Consider the following 23,596-nt stretch of genomic DNA (forward strand, 5'->3'; position numbering starts at 1 on the left):
CCAGTTCTCCGCCATGAAAAACTGGAGCGGTCTGAGATGAAGCCTCCCCAGGGAAACAAACTTCTCCAGCGAGGAAATGGTCCCCAGCAAACTCATCCATTCCCTCACCGAGCATGTTTCCTTCCCTAGGAAGGACGAAACTTTTTCTAAGCAAAGCAGTTGCCGTTCTCGGGATGGAAAAGCTCGAAAAGCCACTGAATCCATCTGAATCCCCAGATAGACAATGGACTGCGTCGGGGTCAGATGGGACTTTTCTTGGTTCACAAGAAGTCCCAGGGACTTCGTCAAATTCAGGTCCTCCAGACACTTCCCCCGAGAAGAGGCTCGTATGAGCCAATCGTCCAGGTAGAACGAAACACGAACACCCGCCAGGTGAAGCCACCTCGCAACATTTTTCATGATCACCGTGAAGATCATGGGAGTAGTGCACAAACCGAAGCAGAGAGCTCTGAACTGGAAGACTCGTCCCCCCAGCACAAACCTCAGGTACTTCCTTGACCGAGGATGTATGGGAACATGGAAGTACGTGTCCTGTAAGTCCAGAGAGACCATCCAGTCTCCTGGTCTTAAAGCCCCGAGAACCGACTGGGGCGTTTCCATCTTGAATTTTTCTTTCGAAATAAAGCGATTCAAGATGCTTACATCCAAGACCGGTCTCCACTCTCCCGACTGTTTCGGGACTAAGAATAGTCTGTTGTAGAACCCCGGAGAATCCAACTTCAGAACTTGTTCCACGGCTCTCTTCTCTATCAACTGCTCCAGGAGGTCTAAAAGAATCTGTTGCTTCTCTCGGTGGTAAGAAGGCGACAGATCCCTGGGCGACGTGCAAAGGGGTGGCAACACAAGAAAGGGGATCTTGTAACCCTTCTCTAGAACACTTAGCGACCAGGAGTCCGCCCCTTTCGTTCTCCAGGCTCCCGCAAAATAAAGAAGCCTGGCTCCTACTGGTGTCTGGAGGCGTAAGGAGTCACTTTTTTCCCCTAGGTTTTGAGGGGGCCGCTCCTCTGGTGAAACCTCTTCCTCGCGGAGACGATCTAGAGGAAGAAGTTCCTCCGCGAAAGGGCTTCTTCTTCCTGGCGGACAAAACTGAAGCTGAAGAAGAAGGAGCTGGAGGACGTCTCAAAGAATGCGCCAGAAGATCTTGCGTGGCCTTCTCCTTAAGACTCGAGGAGATGTCCCGAATCAAAGACTGGGGGAAAAGATGGTTGGACAAAGGGGCGAACAATAACTCTGCCCTTTGCGAAGGAGAGACAGACTTAGATGTGAAGTCGCAAAACAAGGCCCTCTTCTTTAAGAGGCCCGTACCAAAATGAGACGCCAGTTCTTCTGATCCATCCCTGACTGCCTTGTCCATACAGTTAAGGACACTAGAGAGCTCCCCAAGGCTAATTGAATCAGAGCTCCGAAGCTTAAGATCTAAAGCTCCCAAGCACCAGTCCAAAAATTAAACACCTCCATGGTGCTGGGAAGAGACCCTTGAGATGATGATCTGTCTCTGACAAAGTCCAAGAAACCTTAGCAGTAGACAGATGCAACCTTCTGGGAGCGTCGACAAGGCTGGTGAAATCCCCTTGAGAAGAGGAAGGAACTCTAGGACTGATATCCTCTCCCGTCTCATACCACATACCAGCCTTGCCAGAAAGCTTAGACGGAGGCACTGCAAAAGAGGTCTTGCCATGGGACTTCCGTTCCTCCATCCACACGTTGACTTTCTTAAAAGCCCTCTTGGTCGCCAACGAAGAAGTCATCTTCATAAACCCTGGCGCTCTCCTGCGCTTTGGAAGAAGCTAACTGAGAAGGAGGAGAGAGAGGAGCCGAGGGTTTAAACTTGTCTCGAACAAGTCTTTAAGAAGTCCGGTTAAGACTTGATAATCGGAAGTAGAGGAAGCAGACGAGGCTCTCGGCGTCAGCAGGATCCGATTCGCCAGAAACCTCTCCCCGCCACAGCCGGAGAAACAACCGAGTCACCCAACACTTTAGGGAACGAAGGCCTTGAGGTCCGATACGAAAGAAGAGATCTTCTTTTCCCAGGCGAAAAGAGAATGCTCCGGGTAACGTCTTGAAGAGCAACAGAAGGGCGTCCTGAGGAGCGTCCTGGTGAGCGTCCATCCGGGCCCCGCCCAAAAACCAGAAGAGCGTCCTGCGGCGTCCTGAAGAGCGGCAACCGGCAACGGCGTCGGGAAGCAGCTCACGCGGCGTCCGTTGACGAGCGTCCACGGCGGGGAACTTGTGAGCTAAGAGGGCGACAAGGCGACGACACAGGAGACGGAGAGACGAAGAAAAGGAGCAGGAGATGGAGACTTCCTGGGCCTCTTGGCGGGCAAAGTCAAGTCCTTGCGACGACGAGGAGCAGAGTCCCTCTCAGCAATAAGAGAAGACAACTGCCACTGCATCTCCAACAAAATCTTCTTAGATGGAGAAGAATCAAGTCTGGGGGGAGAGACAATCCTATGGGAAGACGATGGGCGAGGGGACGCCTTCTTCTTCCTCACAGGAGCAAGAAAGGTTCTCTCCTTAGAACGACTGGGGCGCTCAGAAACGTCCTCATCAGGCGAAGTCCTAGTCCTCTTCTGCGGTGGAAAAGCTTCAAGATAACCAACAGACGAAAGAAGACTGACGAAGCGTCCTCTTGAACACAGCTCCTCTTCATAGGGCGAGAGTCCTTACGAGTTCCACCCCTTACGAGGAGGGCGCCTCGGAGGGCGAAAAGCAGTCCTGAGAATGCGTGCCGAAGCACGATCTCTGGCAGCCTGGGAAGCGACAACAGGACCTGCCGAAGGGGCGTCAGACCGGTGGGAAGCCCCGTAACCTTTTTGCGGCTTTGACATGCCTTCTCCCTGAGTCCTGGGAGTCTGACAGCGGTCCAGGCCTAGAAGCATTATGGGGCCAATCTGCGCCCCTCCACAACACTGGGGGGCACTACACTTCACAACACTTTGAAGAGATGTCACTTTGTTTTCAGAAATGCACAGATGGAATTCATGATCTCCGCCAGGCCAAACCCTCCGCAGACACAACATCAGGGCCCGAAGGCAAAACCACAGGGACAGGTGCAACATCAACTACATTAGGATTATCAGGAGAGGAAATAACCTGACTCTTGCACACACTCCTGGAGGAGGACCTCCTGACCCTGTCACGCTCCAACTTGCGAACATACGAATCATAAGACTTCCAGCTCGCATCAGATAAAGGTTCACACTCCTTACATCGATCATCTATTAGACAAACATGCCCCCTACACCTCAAGCAAACCGAGTGAGGGTCTACCAAGCTTTCGGTAGCCTCACCTTACAATCACTCATGCAACATACACGAAAAACTAGCAGAACTAGAACCAGACATATTTAAAGAGCAGTCATAAGCAAAATCAACAACAGTCCAGAAAAAAGCGTGTGCCAATCCACAGTCCAAGATCCAATACCAAAAGTCAAGAGAATACTTTAGTTAACGAAATCAGAGGCGGAGGTACTGTAAACAGATGTTAACAGTACCGGCGACAGAGAAAATCTAAATAGAAAATGGGAATGGTTCCCGATTCCCGCCTCCCAGCGGCGGGAATGAGTACTAACCACCTGGCCACACTGCGTGTGCCGCGAGTTTTGAAATTCTGTCGGATTTCGGAGAAATACAGCTATATATATATCTGGCAGGTAAGTGTCATGAACAAAATGTTTTTTTCAAAAATTCACCATAAATTGAAATATTGTGCTAGAGACTTCCCGTTTGTTAAAAAATGAAGCTAACTGATTGAATATTACTAGACTGTAAGTGTTTTAGCTTACAATTGCAGTTTTCGACCATTTCGATCGAGTTAAAGTTGACCGAAAGTCCAATTTTTTCTATTTATCGTGATTTATATGAAAATATTTCAAAACCGATAAAAGATAAAACCATGAGTTATTTTTGTTGTATTGTACATGAAATTGTATACATTTTCATATATAAAACTTTCATGTAAAGACTAATATAAAGCGGTGCAAATATTACGACAACGAGGCGAAAGAATTTCGAGATGTTGGCCGAGTTACTGCGCAGAGCGTAAGGAAAATGTTTTTTTAAAATTCACCATAAATCGAAATATTGTGCTAGAGACTTCCAATTTATTGCAAAATTAAGTTAAACGATTGAATATTACTAGAATGTAAGAGTTTTAGCTTACAATTGCGTTTTTTTACCATTTGGTCGAGTTAAAGTTGACGAAGGTTGAAATTTTGGCAGTTATCGTGATTTATGTGAAAATATTTCAAAACTGATAAAAGCTACAACCATGAGCGATTTTCTGTTGTATTCTACATGAAATTGCGCACATTTTCATATATAAAAGTTTATGTAACGACTAATGTAAACGATGCAAACATTACGACAACATGACGAAAGAATTTCTGAGATGTTCGGCCGAGTTATCACACAGCAGACGTAAGGAAAAAAAATTTTTTTTTTTTTTTTCAGAATTCACCATAAATCGAAATATTGTGCTAGAGACTTCCAGTTTGTTGCAAAATGAAGGTACATGATTGAATATTACTAGAACGTATGAGTTTTAGCTTATAATTGCGTTTTTTTACCATTTCGGTCGAGTTAAATTTGACCGAAGCTTGAAATTTTGGCAGTTATCGTGATTTATATGAAAATATTTCAAAACTGATAAAAGCTACAACCATGAGTTATTTTCTGTTGTATTCTACATGAAATTGCGCACATTTCCATATATAAAACTTTATGTAACGACTAATATAAAACAGTGCAAACATTACGACAACGTGACAAAGAATTTCTGGCGCGGACGTAAGGAAAAATTTTTTTCAGAAATTCACCATAAATCGAAATATTGTGCTAGACTCTTCCAATTGGTTGCAAAATGAAGGTAAATGATTGAATATTACTAGATCGTAAGAGTTTTAGCTTAAAATTGCGTTTTTACCATTTCGTCGAGTCAGAGTTGACCGAAGGTTGAAATTTTGGCAGTTATCGTGGTTTATATGAAAATATTTCCAAACTGATAAAAGCTATAACCATGGGTTGTATTTTGCTGTATTGTACATGAAATTGTGCACATTTTCATATATGAAACTTTATGTAACGGCTAATATAGAACAGTGCACAAATTACGACAAAATAACGAAAGAATTTATGAAATTTTCGGCTGAGTTACCGCCCAAGCGTAAGAAAAAAGTTTTTTCCAAAAATTCACCATAAATCGAAATATTGTGCTAGAGACTTCCAATTTGTTGCAAAATGAAGGTACATGATTGAATATTACTAGAATGTAAGAGTTTTAGCTTACAATTGCGTTTTTTAACCATTTCGGTCGAGTCAAAGTTGACCGAAGGTAGAAATTTTTTGTAGTCGACGTGCACGGTGCGTCCACTCGGCACCCAACAGACAATTTTAGTCGACGTATGATACGTCCAATAGGCGTTTAAGGGTTAATAGTTCTGGTCAGTATCTACATTAAACTCTGGTTGAAGAGAGAGAAAAAAAAAAAAAAAAAAAAATGCGTGCAAACCGAGTGCTCTCTCAAAATTTGCTACCATCAAAATTACATAAAAAAAAAGTCATCATGATTGCAATGAAATAAAAAAGACCTATAAAATGCTCTAAAGAATATGGTACCTTAAAATGATAACATTTGTCAAGGCAGATTTACCTGAAAAAGTACTTCTTACCTACACATAGACGAACATCATTTATAGTAAAATCGGAACTTGGTACCGTGATGCCTAACTGTGATTTATCCTTGAAGAGGAGAGGCCAATTGAACCCATGTTTCTGTACATGCTTCAAGTTGTATTCTGAAATGGCAAATTCCCATTATTAGAAAGTGTTACAAGATACATGGAACAATCTAACTTTTTTTTAACTGTCATATAACCAATCAATACAGCAATGCAGCTACTGATTTGAGCATTCCTTAAAACTTACCTGTTGCCGTCATGTCTTTGACAAAACATGAATCAAATTTATCAGACTTGATCTTTTGCTCCAAATCAAATGTCTGATGACCCTCAATTTCTTCATCTCCCAATGCCCAATCATCACTATATAGTTTACGTTCCTTACGTTCACGCTTGAAGAGAAAATTCAGTCAGTAAAATGTTCTCACAAAAACAATATTTTGTTAAAGGCACCAAAATAACATTTGTTTATAAGGTAGAGCAAACAATTTCAACGTTGCTATAAAAAAAAATAGTAAAATTCCTTGCATGATATCAATGCCAGCCAAAAGAATTTTCTGGCAGTACAGTAGTGCTACATGATTTAGTCAGAAAACTCTAAGAGGCCGCATTTTTACTTCATCTTAGAATGCAGCACATTTTAATGAGGCTCAAAAGGTGTCATAAAATGAAATTATCAGGTGTCAAGTCTGTAGGGAAAATACTACGTATGAAAGTGCTGACAAAACACTTCTTTGTCCACCCAGGGCTGATGCATTCAGCAAAGAGTGCATTTATCAAACTCAAGCTCAAAGGTTGAAATTATTTTCTTTAGAAATATCAAGAGGAAATATATTCTTAAAGTGAAGGGGAAAATCTTTCATATTATTAATATACCAAATTGTATACAAAAAAATTTTACACTGGTCAGGTTTAATTATTTTTAAATTTTGATATGCTGAAAAAATTAAAATATTTCCTAATATATATCCACTGATAGCAACTGATGGGAGTGGCCATGGAAGGTGACAGGCTGGTAGAACAGCTAACTGTGTGAACACAACCACTGGATCTTGAAAATATTTCAAGTGGTATCTAGGTACCTGAATGACTCTCAACTCCATCAATTTGGTAACCAAGCTCTTTGTAAAAAGTCATTTTATAGACAAGGTTGGTAACTACCAACAGTAGGGGGAAAGCCCCACCCACTCATTGGTCTGCACTCCACTTTTCCTTTTGGCCCAGGTATTAGAATGAGGGGTAGCTGAGGTGGGCCATAACTATCATGACCTTCATGTTTGTATGTTAGGAAAAATACTTTAAAAACCTGCTATTTGTTCCAACACAAATACAAATCTTCATTCTTTACATAAGAGACTTACCAATTAGAAAGTGGAGTCCGAGTAAATCTAAACCGACTGGTTGGTTTTACCTATCCAGGAATACCTTCCTGGTCGGGAAGAGCTGAGGAAGGAATCCTGCACTTCTAGCTTGTTAGACATATGGGATGTTGAAACTGCTAAACTTCTGGGCTTAAAACTAATGAGCTGCATCATTACTTTGAAAAAAGTCTTGGAAGAACCCGAGTGTTGGATATAATAAGCTTGCTAAAAAGACCAACACGTTTGTTTATAGTCTATCCCTCTCTCACCTTGTCTAGAGAGAGGGAGGGACATGGATGCGAATTCCAGGACCAACTCGAATGTAACAGATCCCTTTCCCCTCGAGTGCATAGAACCGAAGGCCACGAAGCTCACCTACTCTTTTTGCACTAGCCAAGTAAATATTGAGATTTTTTTACGAAGATATATCTTTAACCATTTTAATGGCTGATACTCAGGCACAATTCTGCTGTGAATAAATTGGGCCCATCAGTGCATACTGCAGTGTGAGAGTTTATGTCTTGTGTGTTATACTGCTTACTGTTTTTTGACAGTCTGGGGTCTATGTAAAGTTTTCAGATAAATTTTCCAAGTGTATAATGGTTGTATCTTATGCACAGTCCAAGGAGGGGGTAGTTCTGTGGGAGAAATTTTATACAGTATTTGACCATCAGCCTACTGGCTCTGACTGGAAAAGGTGGCGAGTGATTATTCTTGACCATCCTCAATAAATTTTTTTTGTTGCCATATCATTTGCCTGTATTTTTGTACACTACTCATTGCTAGGTCACAGAGTTAGTGGTGGTTCACCACTTTCAACTTGGATAGAAGAGTTTGGGAAAAATAAAAGCATGTTCTGAATCTCCCATTATACATTGGGTCCAGTTGTATCTGAGGCTAAACTGTGTATCATTCACAGTCTAGAATAGAAATAACAGTTGCTTTGTACAGCAATGACTAGGTTGGCCAGTAAGCTATTTTACGTGAGATAACTTCCTTATAAAATACAATGCACTTGGCTTTTTTTACAGGGTAAATGGGTTTTGCTGTTTGACATAAGTCCCTCCATTTTTTTTTTATTTTACATATGGAACTCCATTTTTATGGGATAGTCTTCAACAGAATATTATCAATTCATACTTGAAAGGTACAGTCAGTAAAATAACTAAAAACTTCTAATATTGGGTATCTCCATGTGATAAATATCATGGGCTTTCTGTATATGAAAGAATATTCTGTGTTCCAAATGGTCTGTAACAGTTACTTTACTTAGATATTTTCCTGGTCTGGTGATGTGAATAATTACAGCATTACACCATCCTCCAGAGAACAAATTTCTGATCTGCAAATGATTATAAAATTGTAAAAGTATGATTTACATAGTGGTACTACAAGTTTGATTATTTCAAAACATGTCTCAACCAACAGTAGATGTCACAATTTGAAAGGCAATCTACCAGTAATTCTTTCACACTGATTTTTCCACTATAAAAAAGTTCCTTAATTTGTATTTTTCTTTGATATGCACACCAGTGACTTTCATATAATGGCATCCTCAACATAAGCTGGAATGATCAAACTTTGTAACAAGTTTCTTCACTGGTGGTTAGGGGGGGGATGAGTGAGAAATACCCCTCACTTGCCTTCAGCCACTAGCCACTTTTCCTTTGACCACAAGGACAAAGGAGGGTTGTTGAGGTAGGATTATAATAAAAGGCTCTGGTTTGTATAATTGGAAAAAATAAGTTACTTGAACATGGCAGTTATCATTGTTTACAGAACACAAACCACTGCCCTGAATTTAGGAGACACTTTTTATGTAGACCAACTCTTAACAACTAGGGGGGAGGGTGAGAGACACTGATCTAATTAGAGAACTCACTCAAGTAAGGAATATTTCTAGGTTCAGAATCTAGCTCTACCACCATTTCGCTGAAGCCAAAGCTTAGCGAAAAACATTGAAGCTGAAAGATCCCCTGTTGAGGCTATGATGATAAGGGATATGTCCCACTTGGGAGGCTGGAGTTCCAGGAGGGCAAGCCTTTCAGAACTGCTTGTCAGCACAGTAACTCCACCAAAGTAGAAAGACCTAGCCCTTTCAGCTTAAAGAACTGTGACAAGGCTGGGCAATGGCCTTTCCATCAGAAATGAAAGGAGCCTGTCCCAGTGAAGGTAGATAAGGAAGGCTGTGATCCACTGAACAAAACACTCCAACTGGAAGGATACCTCTTCTATGACATCAATCACAGAAGACAGCCCCTTTCTCTGATACACACTTGCTGTGGAATGATGGAGATACCCAGACATCTCCCTCAAAGCCCTACAAGAAAAGCCTTTTGCTTGCATATGTTGGATAACTTCCAAGAGCTTAAGGTGTTGGAAGTAAACTGCTGCCACAGAAGGATGGGGTTCAAATGGGCAACTCTCTCTTGGTGCCTCGACCAGAAAAATCCAGAGGTTGGAATACCACTCAGCTTACATCCAACAAGGAGCCACTGGTCTTCAGCAGACCTGGGGTGGCAAACACTGTCAGATGATCATCCTCTGAAGGCTGAACGACAAGAATGCATATACATATGTCCAAGTTGTCCAAGGGGAGTTGGAACATCTTTCAACATAGGTCAAGGTAGGGTCTGGCACCAAAGAACCAAGAATATGTAGCTTTCAGTTCAACCTGGTGATGTAAGGATCAACCTGACCCTGACAACTGAGCTTATCTGCCAGAATGTTCTGCTTGCCCAGAGTGTACCTGGTAGTCAACTCGGCAGCTTGGTGAACCACAAACTCGTGCATCTGCAGTGCTGGCTAACACAAGATAGGCGCCGTCCCCTTGTTTGTTGACCTAGGCCACAACTATCATGTAGTTGCAGTCAACATCACTGAGTGACCTATCAACTGTTCCTGAAAAGCCTGTACTGTTAATCACATTGCTTGTATTTCTAAAAAGATCTACAGACAAGATGAAGCCTTCAGCCATACAAATGAAATGTCTCTACCTCTGAACTACCTCACAAGAATCTATTGGAAAGGCTTTCACTACCGCAGAGTCTATACGCATGCCCAAGTACTTTGCCTTCTTCTTGAGAATGAGATTGGATTTCTCCCAACTGATCACCATCTCAACTAGTTACAGGTGATCTCTGTCCTACCTCAGAGGATGCCAGGACTAACCAGTCCTTCAAATATTACAAAAAGTGAATATCCCTCAAACAAGCCCATGATGAGACCAAAATGAACACCCAGGTATGCCATTGCAGACAAAGCAGGGGTACTTGATCATACACATCCTTTAGGTCTACTGATAGCATTAAGTCACTCTCTCTGATGGACTCCAGCACTGACCAAGCTGTTATCCTGAACAAGGTCTGTATCACACTTTCAATGGTGAGAGGTCAAGCACCAGTCTCCATCCGCCGTATCCTTCACCACAAGGAAGACAACTGGAAAATCCCCGGAGAACTGCACTCTTATGACTTTTATATTGCCTTTCACCTATACCTCTTCCACTTCTACTGACAGGGCCAGACATCTGTGACTCTTTAGAGTTGGAATAGTTAGTGTATCTGAAAGGGGAGGACAAACAACCTTCAACAGAAGCCTGTATCAGTTGCAAAGGACTGACGCGACCCAAGGCTCCTCTCCCACAAGGCCCAATGGTAAGGCAGGCAACTGCCTACTTGTGGCACTGGATAGGGACTGCCAACCTCAGTGATCCCCTCCCTTCTTCCTCGCCTCTCCTCCCACCTTGGCTGCAGCTGGGGGAGGTAAACAAAAGGACTAGGAAGACCACCCACCTTTCTTGGAAGATGACTGGCCTACTTGTCTTAGCTTCAGGAGAGCAGGCATCACTGTTACCCCAGGTGTTGAAAACTTCGGTGAACTCACAGGTTTAACTGCTGCTTGCTTTGAGCCTAAAGGGAGTTTAAGCACTGCAGAGTCGATGCGGGAATCTCAGTCCAAACTTCTAAGCTCAACTGCTGCCTCCACACTACCTGCCAGACAGTGATGGCAAGCCCAACACCAAACTGTTCTTCAGCAATAGGCTACATTTATGAGAAACATGACTAGAATGAGGTTTGCCCACTAGTTAGCAATCTGGTGAGCCACAGAGGTATGGGCCTTACCTCTGGACATAAGCAACCTCCTAATGATCCGCTTCTTGTCACAAGACAAGAGATACCTGCATGATGACGTCTGTCAACAAGTCTAACCATAGGTTGAGCCATGAGACAGCTGAGAGAGAAGCCAAGGAGATGGACTCCATGACAAAGCCTCAGAGGCAAAGGGAGGCTGGGGCAACTGATGAGTTAACCACAGATGTAGCCTTCACATCCTCCAGTACATCATACCTCCTCTGACATGAAAGCAGACTTGGGGGAAGGCATTTGCTCAATATAATGGAAAAAAAGGAACTAACTCTCTGACCCTTACCTGGGGTTTACCGCCTTCAAAACATCATATGCTAATGGCTGCGTTTCAAAAGTGTTCCCTAAGGAATGCTCTGCAGACAAGACTATAGGCAGGTACAAATACCAAGATCACGTCCCTTCTAGGAGGTCACTCCAAAATCAAACCAGAGGGTGGAAGGGACCTTTAGCCTTGGTAAGCAACCCTCAAGATGAGGTTACCCTGAATATAAACCTCGTTCTCCAACCTTGGACTGTGCCATAGCTACTCTACTGTGGCCTTCCATGGTCTTGAGTTTGAGTTCCCTTGCTTGAGGGTAAAATCAGGAATTTTTCCTCTTTTTCATTCACTTTCCTGATTTTTTCAAAGTGTGTAGGAAAGGATAATGAGAAAGCAAATGTTGCTTGGTGGATTATTAGGAAGGTGCCTTCTACACCTAATTTTTTTCCTTCTAGGCTGTTTATAATTTCTATATCCATCCTGATTGCCCTCCCCCAGTTGTTGTGGCAAACCTGGATGGTTTATTTGCCTTACAAAATAAGCTGGCTCCACCTTGTCAACCAGTTGCTTCCGGTAGTTTTTCAATGACATATGGTCAAGTTATTTACTCTCTCCATGAAATTTTTGTAAATAATGTTGATGTTGAATATATTATTATTGTCTACTGTCTGTTGAGTTTTATAATGTTGCTGCTACTATGAGTCTATCTATTAGTTTTGCATTAATTTTATGATAATTTTAATTCTTTCAGGAGACACTGAGCTGAACCCTGGGCCTGTTACTCATATCTGTAAGAAAAATTGCAGAGTACCTTACACAAATATTCAGGGCTTAAGGTCAAATCTCTTGATCTCCAAAGTTGTGCTGATGTTTTTATCTACGACACTTGTAAGTAATAACAAGTCAATGATTCAGTTTTTAATCCCAGGGTTTGAAGGCCCTAACTTTATTTACCGTCATAACATCCCACAAGTGCAAGGTATGATTGTGTACACTAAGTCCCAACAACCTATTTTCTTCAGAAAACTTTGGAGTATAAATGCCATGAAGTTTAAGATTTTTAGTAGTGAGTTCTATGTTTACGTACTTGCTGTTCATCACAATCTAAATTTCAGCGAGCCTATATATGATTTCTCTTGGAGAAGAAAAGCTTCTTTTATTATTTGTGGAGACTGCAATGCAAAGCACTGGAAGTAGCCCAATTCCAATTCTACACATCAACATAGCTGGTCTGCTTGAGTTCCCTTTATCCTCCAATTTTGTCCAGCTAACTGAGGTACCTACCCACATTTCTGGTAATAGATTAGACCTCATATTCACAACTGTTCCACCTGTTGTCAAGTCGAAGGTCTGCATGTAAATACTACAGTACTTCTGTTTTGTTGAGTCTTGCCATGCTGTGAATATAATTTACCATACAGCTGAGAGAAATTACAATAACAACTTAAAGAGGAACCTGGAATGAATTACAGCCTCATTTGTGGTGGGGCAAATTGGCATCATCTGCCTTTGGGTCAGGCTCATCTTCCAATCCACCACTAGTAACAGATGATGGTAGATTGGTTACTGGCCCTCAGGAAAAGGCTGAACTCCTTCGAGCTTTTTAAGATAAGCAATCAAGCTGAGGATATCCCTCTCCCTTATAATTGTTATCCTGAATCTTTCTTACAAAATATGCATTTTGCTCTAGGGATGTTAAGAAAATTCTTGATAATCATAATAGCTGAGGTGGAGAAGATCTTGATGGTTTCTTCCCCTTGTTTTTTAAAATGGTTTATAGTGTGTATAGTATGTTGTCTCCCAAGACCAGTAGATTCTATACATTTTTAGGTTGATGTAGTACTTCTGTGGAGGAGTGGAAGCTTAGTAATACATTGCCTGTTCCAAAGAATGACACATCTGCACACTGCAGTAGCTACATCCCAATTTCTATTCTTCCTGTGCAGAAAAGACTGTTAGCTGAGTGTCAATATGCATATAGGGAGCAGTTAGGTACCAGCAATATTCTTTTAGATTTGACATGCCAACTGCAAGAGAACCTCGATAAGGGTTTAGTAATTCAGATAGATTTTAGTGTTGTTTTCGAATTACTAAATCACAAGGCACTTTATTTATAAACTTCAGAACCTTGAGTGGGTGGACGTTTTAGGTTTACTTAAGATCTCCTTACAGGTAACCAACAGCGAGTTGTTGTTGACAGGATCTTTAGTGAAGCAAGACCTATTGTGTCTGGAGTTCTACAGAGTAGTGTTCTTGGTCCACTGTTATTTTTAGTGTGTGCAAGTGATATGATTGTTGGCCTGGAAATCATGATTGTTCAGTACAGTATACCGATGATGCAACACTTGTGGGAGTAAGAAAGTCTCAACTTATGAGAAATGAAGCTCCCCCTAATCTCATTCATAACATGGACAGGATTAGTGACTAGTGTAGCCAATGGGGTATGAGGCTGAACTCCAGTAGAATGAAAACACTATTGATTAGCACATCTTGTACAGATTTTCCACCCCATCTTCCCCTTCAGATGGATGGAACTCTGCTGAATGAGTCTAAAGCCTCAACTATTCTGGATGCAATTTTTGACTCGCATCTTAATTTTAAGCAAAGTTAGGTATTGTACACAAGGCCTCGTATCCTTTTAAGTGATACAATCAGAGTAATCTATTTCAGGTCATTGGTCCTTCCTTTACTAGAATACTGTTCTCCAGAGTGGATGTCCACTTCTGCCACAGATTCATCGCTTTTAGACTGAGCTGTTCATGGTGGTAGTTTCCTGTTTCTTAATATTAGCAGTCATGATTTGGACCATCAATGAATGGTCTTTTCTGTCAATTTTTCTAAACTTGCATACTTACAGAGATCTTTCACATTCACAATTGATCCCTGATCCCCTTACCCTGCCGAGAGTAACCAGATTCGCTAAAGACCAGCACCGATTGCAATAAATATGCAACAGTTCCAAAGGTCCTTTATTCCTCACGCAAATGAACTGTGAAACAGTCTCCTGAGGATCGGCGCCTCTGTTAGGTATGTATCGACACCAATATGCGATTACTGGCGTCAATAGGTGGAAATCAGCGCTGAATCATCGCTAAACAAGCCCCGAAAAACCGAATCGCCGATAACTAGGGACTGCCTTACTGTATTTTAACCATTTACTTACATTGTTATCTATATCAATTTGTTAATCTACTTTTTCTTTTTTAATATGTGATTTTTTTTTTTCTGTATTCCCCTTTACCTTCTGTTACTTCTTACTAACCTAACTGAATTCTTGTATAGTAATTTAATCATTTACAGTACTTACATTTTTATCTATTTATTAATTTGTTAATATGACAAACTTTTAAAATTTATTTTTCTTAGCTATACAAACCTGAGGTTCTTTACATAAGGAATTACTTTCTGCGAAGCTGGAATGGCCATTAAACTTTCGAACATGGTGGTTAGGCAGCTAACTACTGCCCTGGTAGGCAAGAGTCCCGCCTGCCCGGATGTAAACATTCCAATTTGCCTTTTGACCCAACTATCAGATTGAGGGGTGGCATGAGGTGGGCATAAAACTGTAAAGGACCTCAGGTTTGTATAGTTAGGGAAAATACAAATTACTTTAAAAAATTTGTCATTTGTTCCTAATCAATATACAAACCCTTAGTCCTTTATGTAAGGAAGACTCATTTACTGGAGGGAGAAATCTGAGCCTCTCTCTGAACTGACTGGAGTTCGCCGCACCTGGGTTTCTCTTCCTGGTCGATATAGCGAGGGAGAGTACCGTGCCTCTGACATATTGAATGGTGTGTAAGAACCGCAAGATCAATGGTCAGACTTCTGGGCCTTTTCGAATGAGCGAGAGAATCGTAACCTCATACAAAAATGGGCTAGGATGAAAATAATTCAATTACAGGTATTGGGTTTGTCTTACTGTCTGGGTCCCCTTCCTCCCCTTGCTAGAGGAAGGGATGGGATTGCTTCTATAAATCTAATGAAACAAAACAGAACAGGTGCTCAATGTGACACTTGCCTGCATTGGCCGCCTGTTCCAGCATGTGACGACTCAAATCTCAAATCCCACTCTCTGCCTGAAGGAACAGAATGAAGGATGGAGAGGTTGGAAGAGGAGGAGAGGCCAGTCACTTATACAAGCACTAACTTCCATAACCTTACACCTTAGGCAAGATGCTACCTGTCCTCTTAAGAGGAGCTGGGTAAGCTACACAACTTGTTGAGCAGCCACCACAGGTTCCAAAAAAAAGTTGTCCAAGGACTTGTGGGCAATGTCCCAAAGGTAGAAAGACGTAAAAGAGGTCTGCCATGACCATATCCCCGCCTTCAGTACCTGAGGAACAGACAGATTCTTCTGGAATGCAAGGGTTGGACCAATGCCCAACTTCATGAGCTCTCAGGAATAACGTACCAGTGTCGTCATCATCAAGTTGCAGAGTACGCTCTCCTGATCGTCTCACGAGGCCAGAAAGAGATCGTGTTCTTGGACACTTCTTTCCTGGACGAGCAAGCACTAACGAAGAGTTGCCAACACTCAGGCCGCAGCACTCTAACAGGACACAGTAGCATCTTGTCTGGATCATTATCAACGAAGTCCTCTAGGGAGGTGATCGTGAAGGACTCGAACCTGGCGTCAGGGACCAACGGATTCTGAGTTTTCGCTATGAAATCCAGGACGAAACCAAGTGTAATTGATCCCCAGCCCCTCGAGTGTTTAACATTGAAGGAAAGTCCATGAAGTTCGCCTACTCTCTTCGACGATGCCAGGCCAAGAAGAAACATCGTCTTGAGGGTCAGATCCCTGTCTGATTACTCTCGTATAGGCTCATGTGGTGCATGAGTCAGGCTCCTCAAGACGAGTCACATCCCACTCAGGGGGCCTGAGGTCCCTGGGAGGGGAAGACCTTTCAAAGTGTCTCATCAGTAGCAAAATCTCCAGTGAGGAGGAGATACTAACACCCTTCAGGCACAAGACTAGGCCAAAGGCGGCTCTATAGCCTTTCACAGCTGAAATGGAGAGAAGCTTCTCTAGGTGGAGGAAGATGAAGTCCGTGACCTGCTGAACAGAGGCTCCCATCGGGAGAGACCCCATCCTTGACACCAACCATAGAAGACAGCTCATTTCCCCTGGTATACTACTGCAGAGGACTTTCTGAGGTATCCAGCCATCTCTGTTGCTGCTTGGCAAGAAAAGCCTCTCACTCACAAGAGATGCTGGATAGTCTCCAGCCGTGAAGAGACAGGGACTGCAATGCCTGATGGAACCGCTCTACGTGTGGTTGACACAGGAGGTTGTGCCAGGGAGGAAATCTCTCTTGGTTCCTCGGAAAGAAGTCCTAGCAAATCAGGCCACTTGGGAGCCACCAGAATCATCCCCATATTCGGGGTGATCAACAGGGTATTCGGGGTGATCGACACCCGGTTGATCACCCTGCGAATCAGACAAAATGGAGGAAGGCACCGTCAAGGTTGTCCCACGGGTGTTGGAACACGTCCTCTTCAGCTGCCCACGGGTCTGGCACGATGGAGCAGAAGACTTGAGGTTTCTGGTAGAACCCTGATAAGAAGAAGCATTCTCATCGGAGTCACTCCTGTCCGACTCACGCCTCCTGGTGAAACCCAAGGAGGTTGAGGGGACAGGTGAGGGGGATCGACAACTCCTACCTGCCCTACTGGAAGAACCAGCAGGAGAGGAAGGCGGTGGGCAGTCACTGCTGGCACGGGTCTAGGACAGCGCCTACGTTTTGGCGAGGTGCTGTCCCAAGGAGAGCGTAGAAGTTCACGTGAATGCACCCGTGCACTTTTCTCTGGTGAGCAGGGTTGATCACATGAACGTGAAAGAGGCCTGGCTGGAGTCAAGTGCTTGGGCACTGTCGGATGTGAATTTGTGCAATCCTCCCAATGCGGTTCAGTCGTCTTCGAGGCTGTAACCTCGTGATGAGAAGGAGACTGTAAAGCAGACCTCTTCACTGCATCTCTGGGTGCTCAGCCCTCGAGTCTGAAGCACTGGGACGAGAACCTGTCCGAGCACTCTAAGAGTATTGACAGGAAGTGTCGAAACACCTGCATGCTTCGGCACTTTCTCCTGCACTGTGCCTAAACCAGGTTGGGGAGTGGACTCTCAGGTACTGGTTTGGGGTACTTGAGACTCCATGGAGACTCGAGTACTTGGAATGACTCGAGCTTGTCGAGCACCTGACACTCCTGAATCTCGCCCACTGCCTCCCATGTGGAAGGAGGCAGCCCCTTAGAAGTCCCATGGCGGGTCTTCTGGGGGGGGGGGAAGACCAGTCTTCTTCTTCTTTGGCCAGCGAGCCTCAGAAGAAGGGGAGGGGGCAGCAGACAACGAAGTTGAAGACGACGACAATGATGACACCTTATGAGCCCTCTTCTTTGACATCTTCAGGATGTTGGTCAGGTCTCCCACCCAGGAGGGAGCAGCTGGGGCAGCAGGAACAGCAGCAGCAGCTGGGGCAACCGGAACCACGAAGGCAGTGGACAGAAGGGACACTGTGTACTGGGGAGCTGGAGCAAGCACAGCAGTCTAGTCCACCACCGCTGGGGGTCATCAGGGTTGGAAAGTGCGTAGACAACAAAAATTTTCCCCCTCAGAGCAAGCAGAGGCCCCTGAGAAGAGATTGTTCTGATAGCCCACCCCCCCACTACGATCTTCACCCAACGAAGTGAAGCGAGTGAAGATGAAGAGGGAGAGATCACTCCCAAAGGGGAGAGAGAAAAGAGAGGAAGTTTGGCAGGAGGGCAAAACGAGGAAGAAGGGTTAGCAAGCAAAGGCGTAGTTGGCAGCGTGTACACCTCCAATGACGCTTTGGAAGCTTTCCCCTTGTACTGTTTTCTTCCTGTAAACTTCACCCACTGTACAGGCGACCAAGAACGACACTCAGCAGAAGCAGAGTTAGAGTTACAGTCATGCCCTCTTCAACTAGTGCAGAGGACATAAGGGTCCACATCAAAGGGGCGAGCGGAAGTACGTACAACCATGCCGTCAACCCCAGGGCACACACACTGGATGACAGCCTTCCACAAAAGTTTAGATGATTCATGGGTTTGCCTGATGAAATATCAAATGCAACCAGAACAAGAAAAAGAAAAGATCCCAACTGGGAACAAAGCAAAACGGCGATCAAGGCAGAGAGTCCACAATGTTCACATACAGGCAGGCGGGATTCCTGCCTACTGGACAGTAGCTAACTGCCTAACCACCTTGTTCGAAAGTTTAACTGCCGTTCCAGCTTTGCTGAAATTAATTCCTTATGTGAAGGGCCGCAGGTTTGTACATTGTGTAGGAACAACTATTTTTTCTTTTTTAAATAAGTGATCTCTCTTTTTTTCTGTTATTTCTTTACCTTCTGTTACTTCTTTCTAATGAACACCATATTCTTTGGAAGCTTGAATTTCTAGTCAATGGCCCATGTAGGTTTATTCCATATGAATGGGGTTCACCTTCTGATTAATAATAATAATAATAATCATGAATGACAGAAATAATCTCTCAAAAGAGCTCTTCCTGAGTAAGGGACCCTCAGGACCCATCATATCACCTGGGGCCCAAGCTGGACCCACTTAAGGAAAATGAAGTGTCACACTAGTTTTCTGCTCCCTAACCCAATTCCAGTCTCAAGACAAATGAGAAAAGCTTCTCACTGGAGCAGGCATGCAAGACCCAGCTGTCATTTTCAGAACAGTTCTGACTTTGAAGCGGCCTCTCCTCTGCTGCTAGACTCAGTAACCACTCTGAAGCTTAGCCAGACCACTGAGCTGATTAACCTCTCCTACTGAGACTTATTTACGTGGCTAAGAACCAATTGAGCAACGGGACCTACAAAATCAGGCGAAAATGAATTTCTATCACCAGAAATAAATTCCTCTAACTCTTCATCAGCCGGTGGCGGAATCGAACTCGCCCATCAATGGAGAACTCGCCAACAAAGGGCTAGCAAGAGGAGAAAATCAGGAAAGTACACCACTACTACAATGGAGAAATAAAGCAGGAGCAGTCCTGTGGTCTACCAGCCCTGCCATAGGAATGAAGATTACACCCCACCCAGACCCCCCCTTTGAAAAGTAAGTGTGCATCAAGTCCACTAGACTTCTAATGCAGGAACTCAAGGATTCCCTTTCTTCTTCCTCCTACATGGTTGAAGAGTTTCTAAGGACAAGGAGGAGGAGGATGACAACCAAGATGACAACATGGAACACTAAGCATGCTTCATCCCTTTTCACGAGTCTTGCTCACTTTCTGCACCAAGGGTGATTAAGGTCAATGATACACCCACTGGAGGATCTGCTACTGGTAAGACTACAATACCAGAAGGATTAACCCCCTTTGCAGATGACAGAGAAGCCAGTGCAACTGCAGACATTTCAGACAAAGATGTCTCAAGAGTAAAATCCTTCTTTCCCACCATGATGTCGAGGAAGACTGCAAGAGACAGACCACCTAGAATACTCAGCATATGCCATATTCTTCCTCAAGTGCTCCAACAACAACAACGTTTAACAGGTACCTTGAACATCACAGTCAGATGCGAAGGATGGTGGGGCACTTGCTGAAAAAGTACCTCCAACAGCAGCTACTTCATCCCCAAAGGAGAAGGCACACTTTATATCCCTAGTATGGGTAATAGGATAGTTTGCAGAACAACAGGATCAAGCTCTATCACTACTTGTTTCTGACGTTTAGTGTTGCTTTTGGGGGGGTCAAGGAGGTAAAGGTCCTGCCCCCACCCCCCGCCAGGTCAGGGCAATGTGCCGTAAGTGAGGTTAGGAGAGGTCTGCTTAGGTCAGGACATGGCACTCTAGGAAGGTTAGTTTGTTTTTGTATGCAGAGCCTGTTCCCATCCTTATACACTTGGCCTGGGGACTATCTCTTTTATACACACATATATACACACACACACACACATATATATATATGTATATATAATGTATATATAATATATATATATATATATATATATATATATATATATATATATATATATATATATATATATATATATATATATATATATATATATATATATATATAATGACAGTAGAACTACTAGGAAGTGGGACAAGGAAGAATGCAGGAGAAGCTGGTGAACACTTCCTGTCCTCCTTTCCCACTCGTCAAATTTTTCCCACTGTGGGAAAGCCCAACTGGCACACACTAAGAAGAACTTGTGCAAGTCTTCCCCTACAAAAAAGCAAGTAAGCACAAGTATGCCCATGCCCCTCATAATGGCTTTACTCATGTTTTTTTTGGCCACTGCTAAAAAAAAAAAAAAAAAAAAAAAAACCAAAAAACGCCAAACAGCAAACAGGGTAAAGGCTACTCATCCAAGTTTTCAACAATCACTCAGGGTAGACAATTCAGTGATGCACTTCGTACTGGCCAATGGCCAAAGATAAGCCGAGTAGTGACAGAAGGTGAATGAGGGGTATTCCCAGTCCATCCCCCATCACAACCAGTTAACTAACTTAAGTAATGCCTACAGTGAACCCATGAGGTGCACTGATGGCCCTAATCCCCTATGCGGTCAATAGTTTTAGCAACCTTGTCCTATTGTTCTACAACTTGATGATAGTATATGAATGTAGTTTTTGTTCAAACACACATGTCCTGGCATTGGTTACACCTTACAGATTGATTATAATCTTATAAAAACTCTTTTCAGCAGGGATACAACCTAACCAATCCTTCCTTTAATTCAATCTTACCTGGAGTACCTTACACTGAAGGGAAAACTTCCCCCCTGGACACCCTCCAATTATCACTGGATATAAAGATGTAATGGAACAATGGAAGGGAAGTTTTTATTTGTAAATGTAGAGAAACCCAGACTATCCCTCAATAGTAGCAGGAGGTAAAAAATATCACTTATCACCATGCTAACTTATTAAAAATAACAAATGAACTGCTTACCTTATTAAAAATCACTGGGGTTAAAATAATCAGGTTCCAACCTCTTTTTTGAGCTTTCAGTTGACTGGAGTTGATCAGAACATGCTATTCAGTTGGCACATTATCATGTCTTTGGCCGGCAGCATTAGGTAGCACTTGAGCAGTTACGTGTATTTCTAGAACCACCCAAAATATACATGGAATATCTTTTATATACTGCTTCTAAACAACGTTTATGGTTAAGTACGTGATCACACACAAGACTTTCTGTGGCCATGAATTTGTCACATGTTGAAACACTATACATTTGCATCACGCTTCTACTTTGAAGACGGAAAAAAAGAACAGCTGAATCTGGAGCAGAGTGCAGATATGTCTAAGCATATGAATCACAATGTTAAGATTCACTCAGATTAACTGCATTTAGAAAAACAATTGGCTTATGATGTGACCTATAGTCCGTTGAGCATACTTGGTCAAAAGAAAGTAAAGGGAGGGTGAAACAGTGATGATACCAAACATGCTTTCCTCACTGTGCACAGGGGCAATTAGACTTTCTTGCAATTCTTTAAAAGACGAATCTGAGAAACATAATTATTATTGAAGGCAATAATGTACTTATTATAATGTTGCTAGCAATACCATATGAAAAAATTATTTAGAAAATGTGACACCCCTTTCCTCACATGTTGCCAAATCTGCATTTCCCCTAAGGGGATAGTAAGGAGGAAAACAAGTACCTCTGTTTTTTACATTAAATCATTCATGACAAATTAGAAAGATATAAAATAAAAAAGCCCATATTCTTTAATAATTAAAAGACCAACAAGGCTTACAATTAATGAAAATGTAGATTATGTGAAAAACAGCCAAGAGTGAGTGTGATTTAACCAGAATAAGGTAATATCTAAGTATTTCATCTTTACCTGATCTTCATGTATTTGATAACATCCAAATCCAAAAGTAACAACTAAAAACTCTGTTGTTTATAAGAAAAATAAAACTAGGAAATGCCACAGAGAAGTATGACAGGTTAAGGTCAAAGGAAAGTGTATCCAATATCTGTGAGTACCTTAGAAACAGAAATAATCAGCAGTGTAACAAGGTAATTGGGGGGGCCCTTTTCTACTGACTGTGTTGGTTCACCTATAGGCCAATCAGGCATACAATTAGCTTGATTATATTTCCTATGACTAGGTAATCATGCATTTGAAGTACATGGGTACAGCCATTTGAGGAACTGTGGGGGAGAGGTACGGAATGACCACATTTCACATCAAATCGGGAATCAGTAAACTTTACTATAATATCTGTGGTAAAACTGGTAGTCCACAAATTGACAACTGCTGACTAGCTAAAAGCTTTTTAGGATGGTTTAGAACACACTGAATCATTTTTATTCTAAAGTAGGCTATATACTGTTTGAAGGAATATTAAAAATATGGCCAGTTCTACTGATCTGTAACCTGCAAACAGAAGGTGAAATTTTGAGAAAACTCCACAGTTGCACTAAGAAGTAACTTAAGCAAGCAGGAAGGGCAGCAAAGTAAAAGGCTACAAAGTGGATAGAGCAAGGTTATAGGCTGAAAGGACACTAAAAACACCCTCTGGTAATGTCCACAGTGCATCATTTGAGGTGCACTGATGGCACTACCCATCAGAGAAGGGAAAATGAATGAAAATTGTACACTGATGCACTACCCACCAGAGAAAGGAAAATGAATGAAAATTAACTGTTACTGAAACACATGCACACAGACTGACATCTGTATGGCCTGCTAAGAAAGAAACTGCATGCTATAGCTGGTCCACTTAGGGTAGATTCTTGGGTGAGCCCTATGCCGCCTACGAGATGTTTGTTTGGTGGCCTCTGATTGGCTGGCACTGGGAGGTAGGTGGCTCGCTCAGGGGTGAGTCCTATGCTTGCCTATGAGATGTTTGTTTGGTGGCCTCTGATTGGCTGGCATAGGGAGGTAGGTGACTCGCTAAGTGTCTCATATTTTCATCTGTAGCTTAGAAAACTAGCAATATGTTTATATTTCTTCATTTATCTCACACTTTGCACAAGATAGGAAAGTTGTGGTCATACCATAGGATTCGGTATTAATTATACAACTAAATCATGATTTCCTGAAACCAATAAGATAAAACAAAAAGGAACTACAACGAGTAAAAGTGAAGAGAGAAGCATTCAATTCTTTATACCTGTTTTTGTGTATCATCGGATTTGCATCATTCAT

The 23,596-nt window shown here is 42.7% G+C and overlaps 1 protein-coding gene across 6 annotated transcripts in view; it reads right to left on the reverse strand.

The window, feature by feature from the left end:
- The window catches only part of LOC136837154 (lysine-specific demethylase 2A-like), a 255,225-nt gene that overhangs the window by 172,609 nt on the left and 59,020 nt on the right, over positions 1 to 23,596 (reverse strand). For 5 of the 6 annotated variants that reach the window (XM_067101814.1, XM_067101812.1, XM_067101816.1 and 2 more), the window contains exons 2-3: positions 5,926 to 6,070; positions 5,670 to 5,795 (exon numbers count right to left, since the gene is read on the reverse strand). In XM_067101814.1, the coding sequence (XP_066957915.1) occupies positions 5,670 to 5,795; positions 5,926 to 6,070 (271 nt within the window). Of the gene's footprint in view, positions 1 to 5,669; positions 5,796 to 5,925; positions 6,071 to 21,377; positions 21,711 to 23,596 lie in introns of those variants that run through there. The other variant, XM_067101817.1, reaches the window with a different exon arrangement.

The sequence above is a fragment of the Macrobrachium rosenbergii genome, chromosome 58 (assembly GCF_040412425.1).
Source record: "Macrobrachium rosenbergii isolate ZJJX-2024 chromosome 58, ASM4041242v1, whole genome shotgun sequence".
Classification (NCBI taxonomy): Eukaryota; Metazoa; Arthropoda; class Malacostraca; order Decapoda; family Palaemonidae; genus Macrobrachium; species Macrobrachium rosenbergii.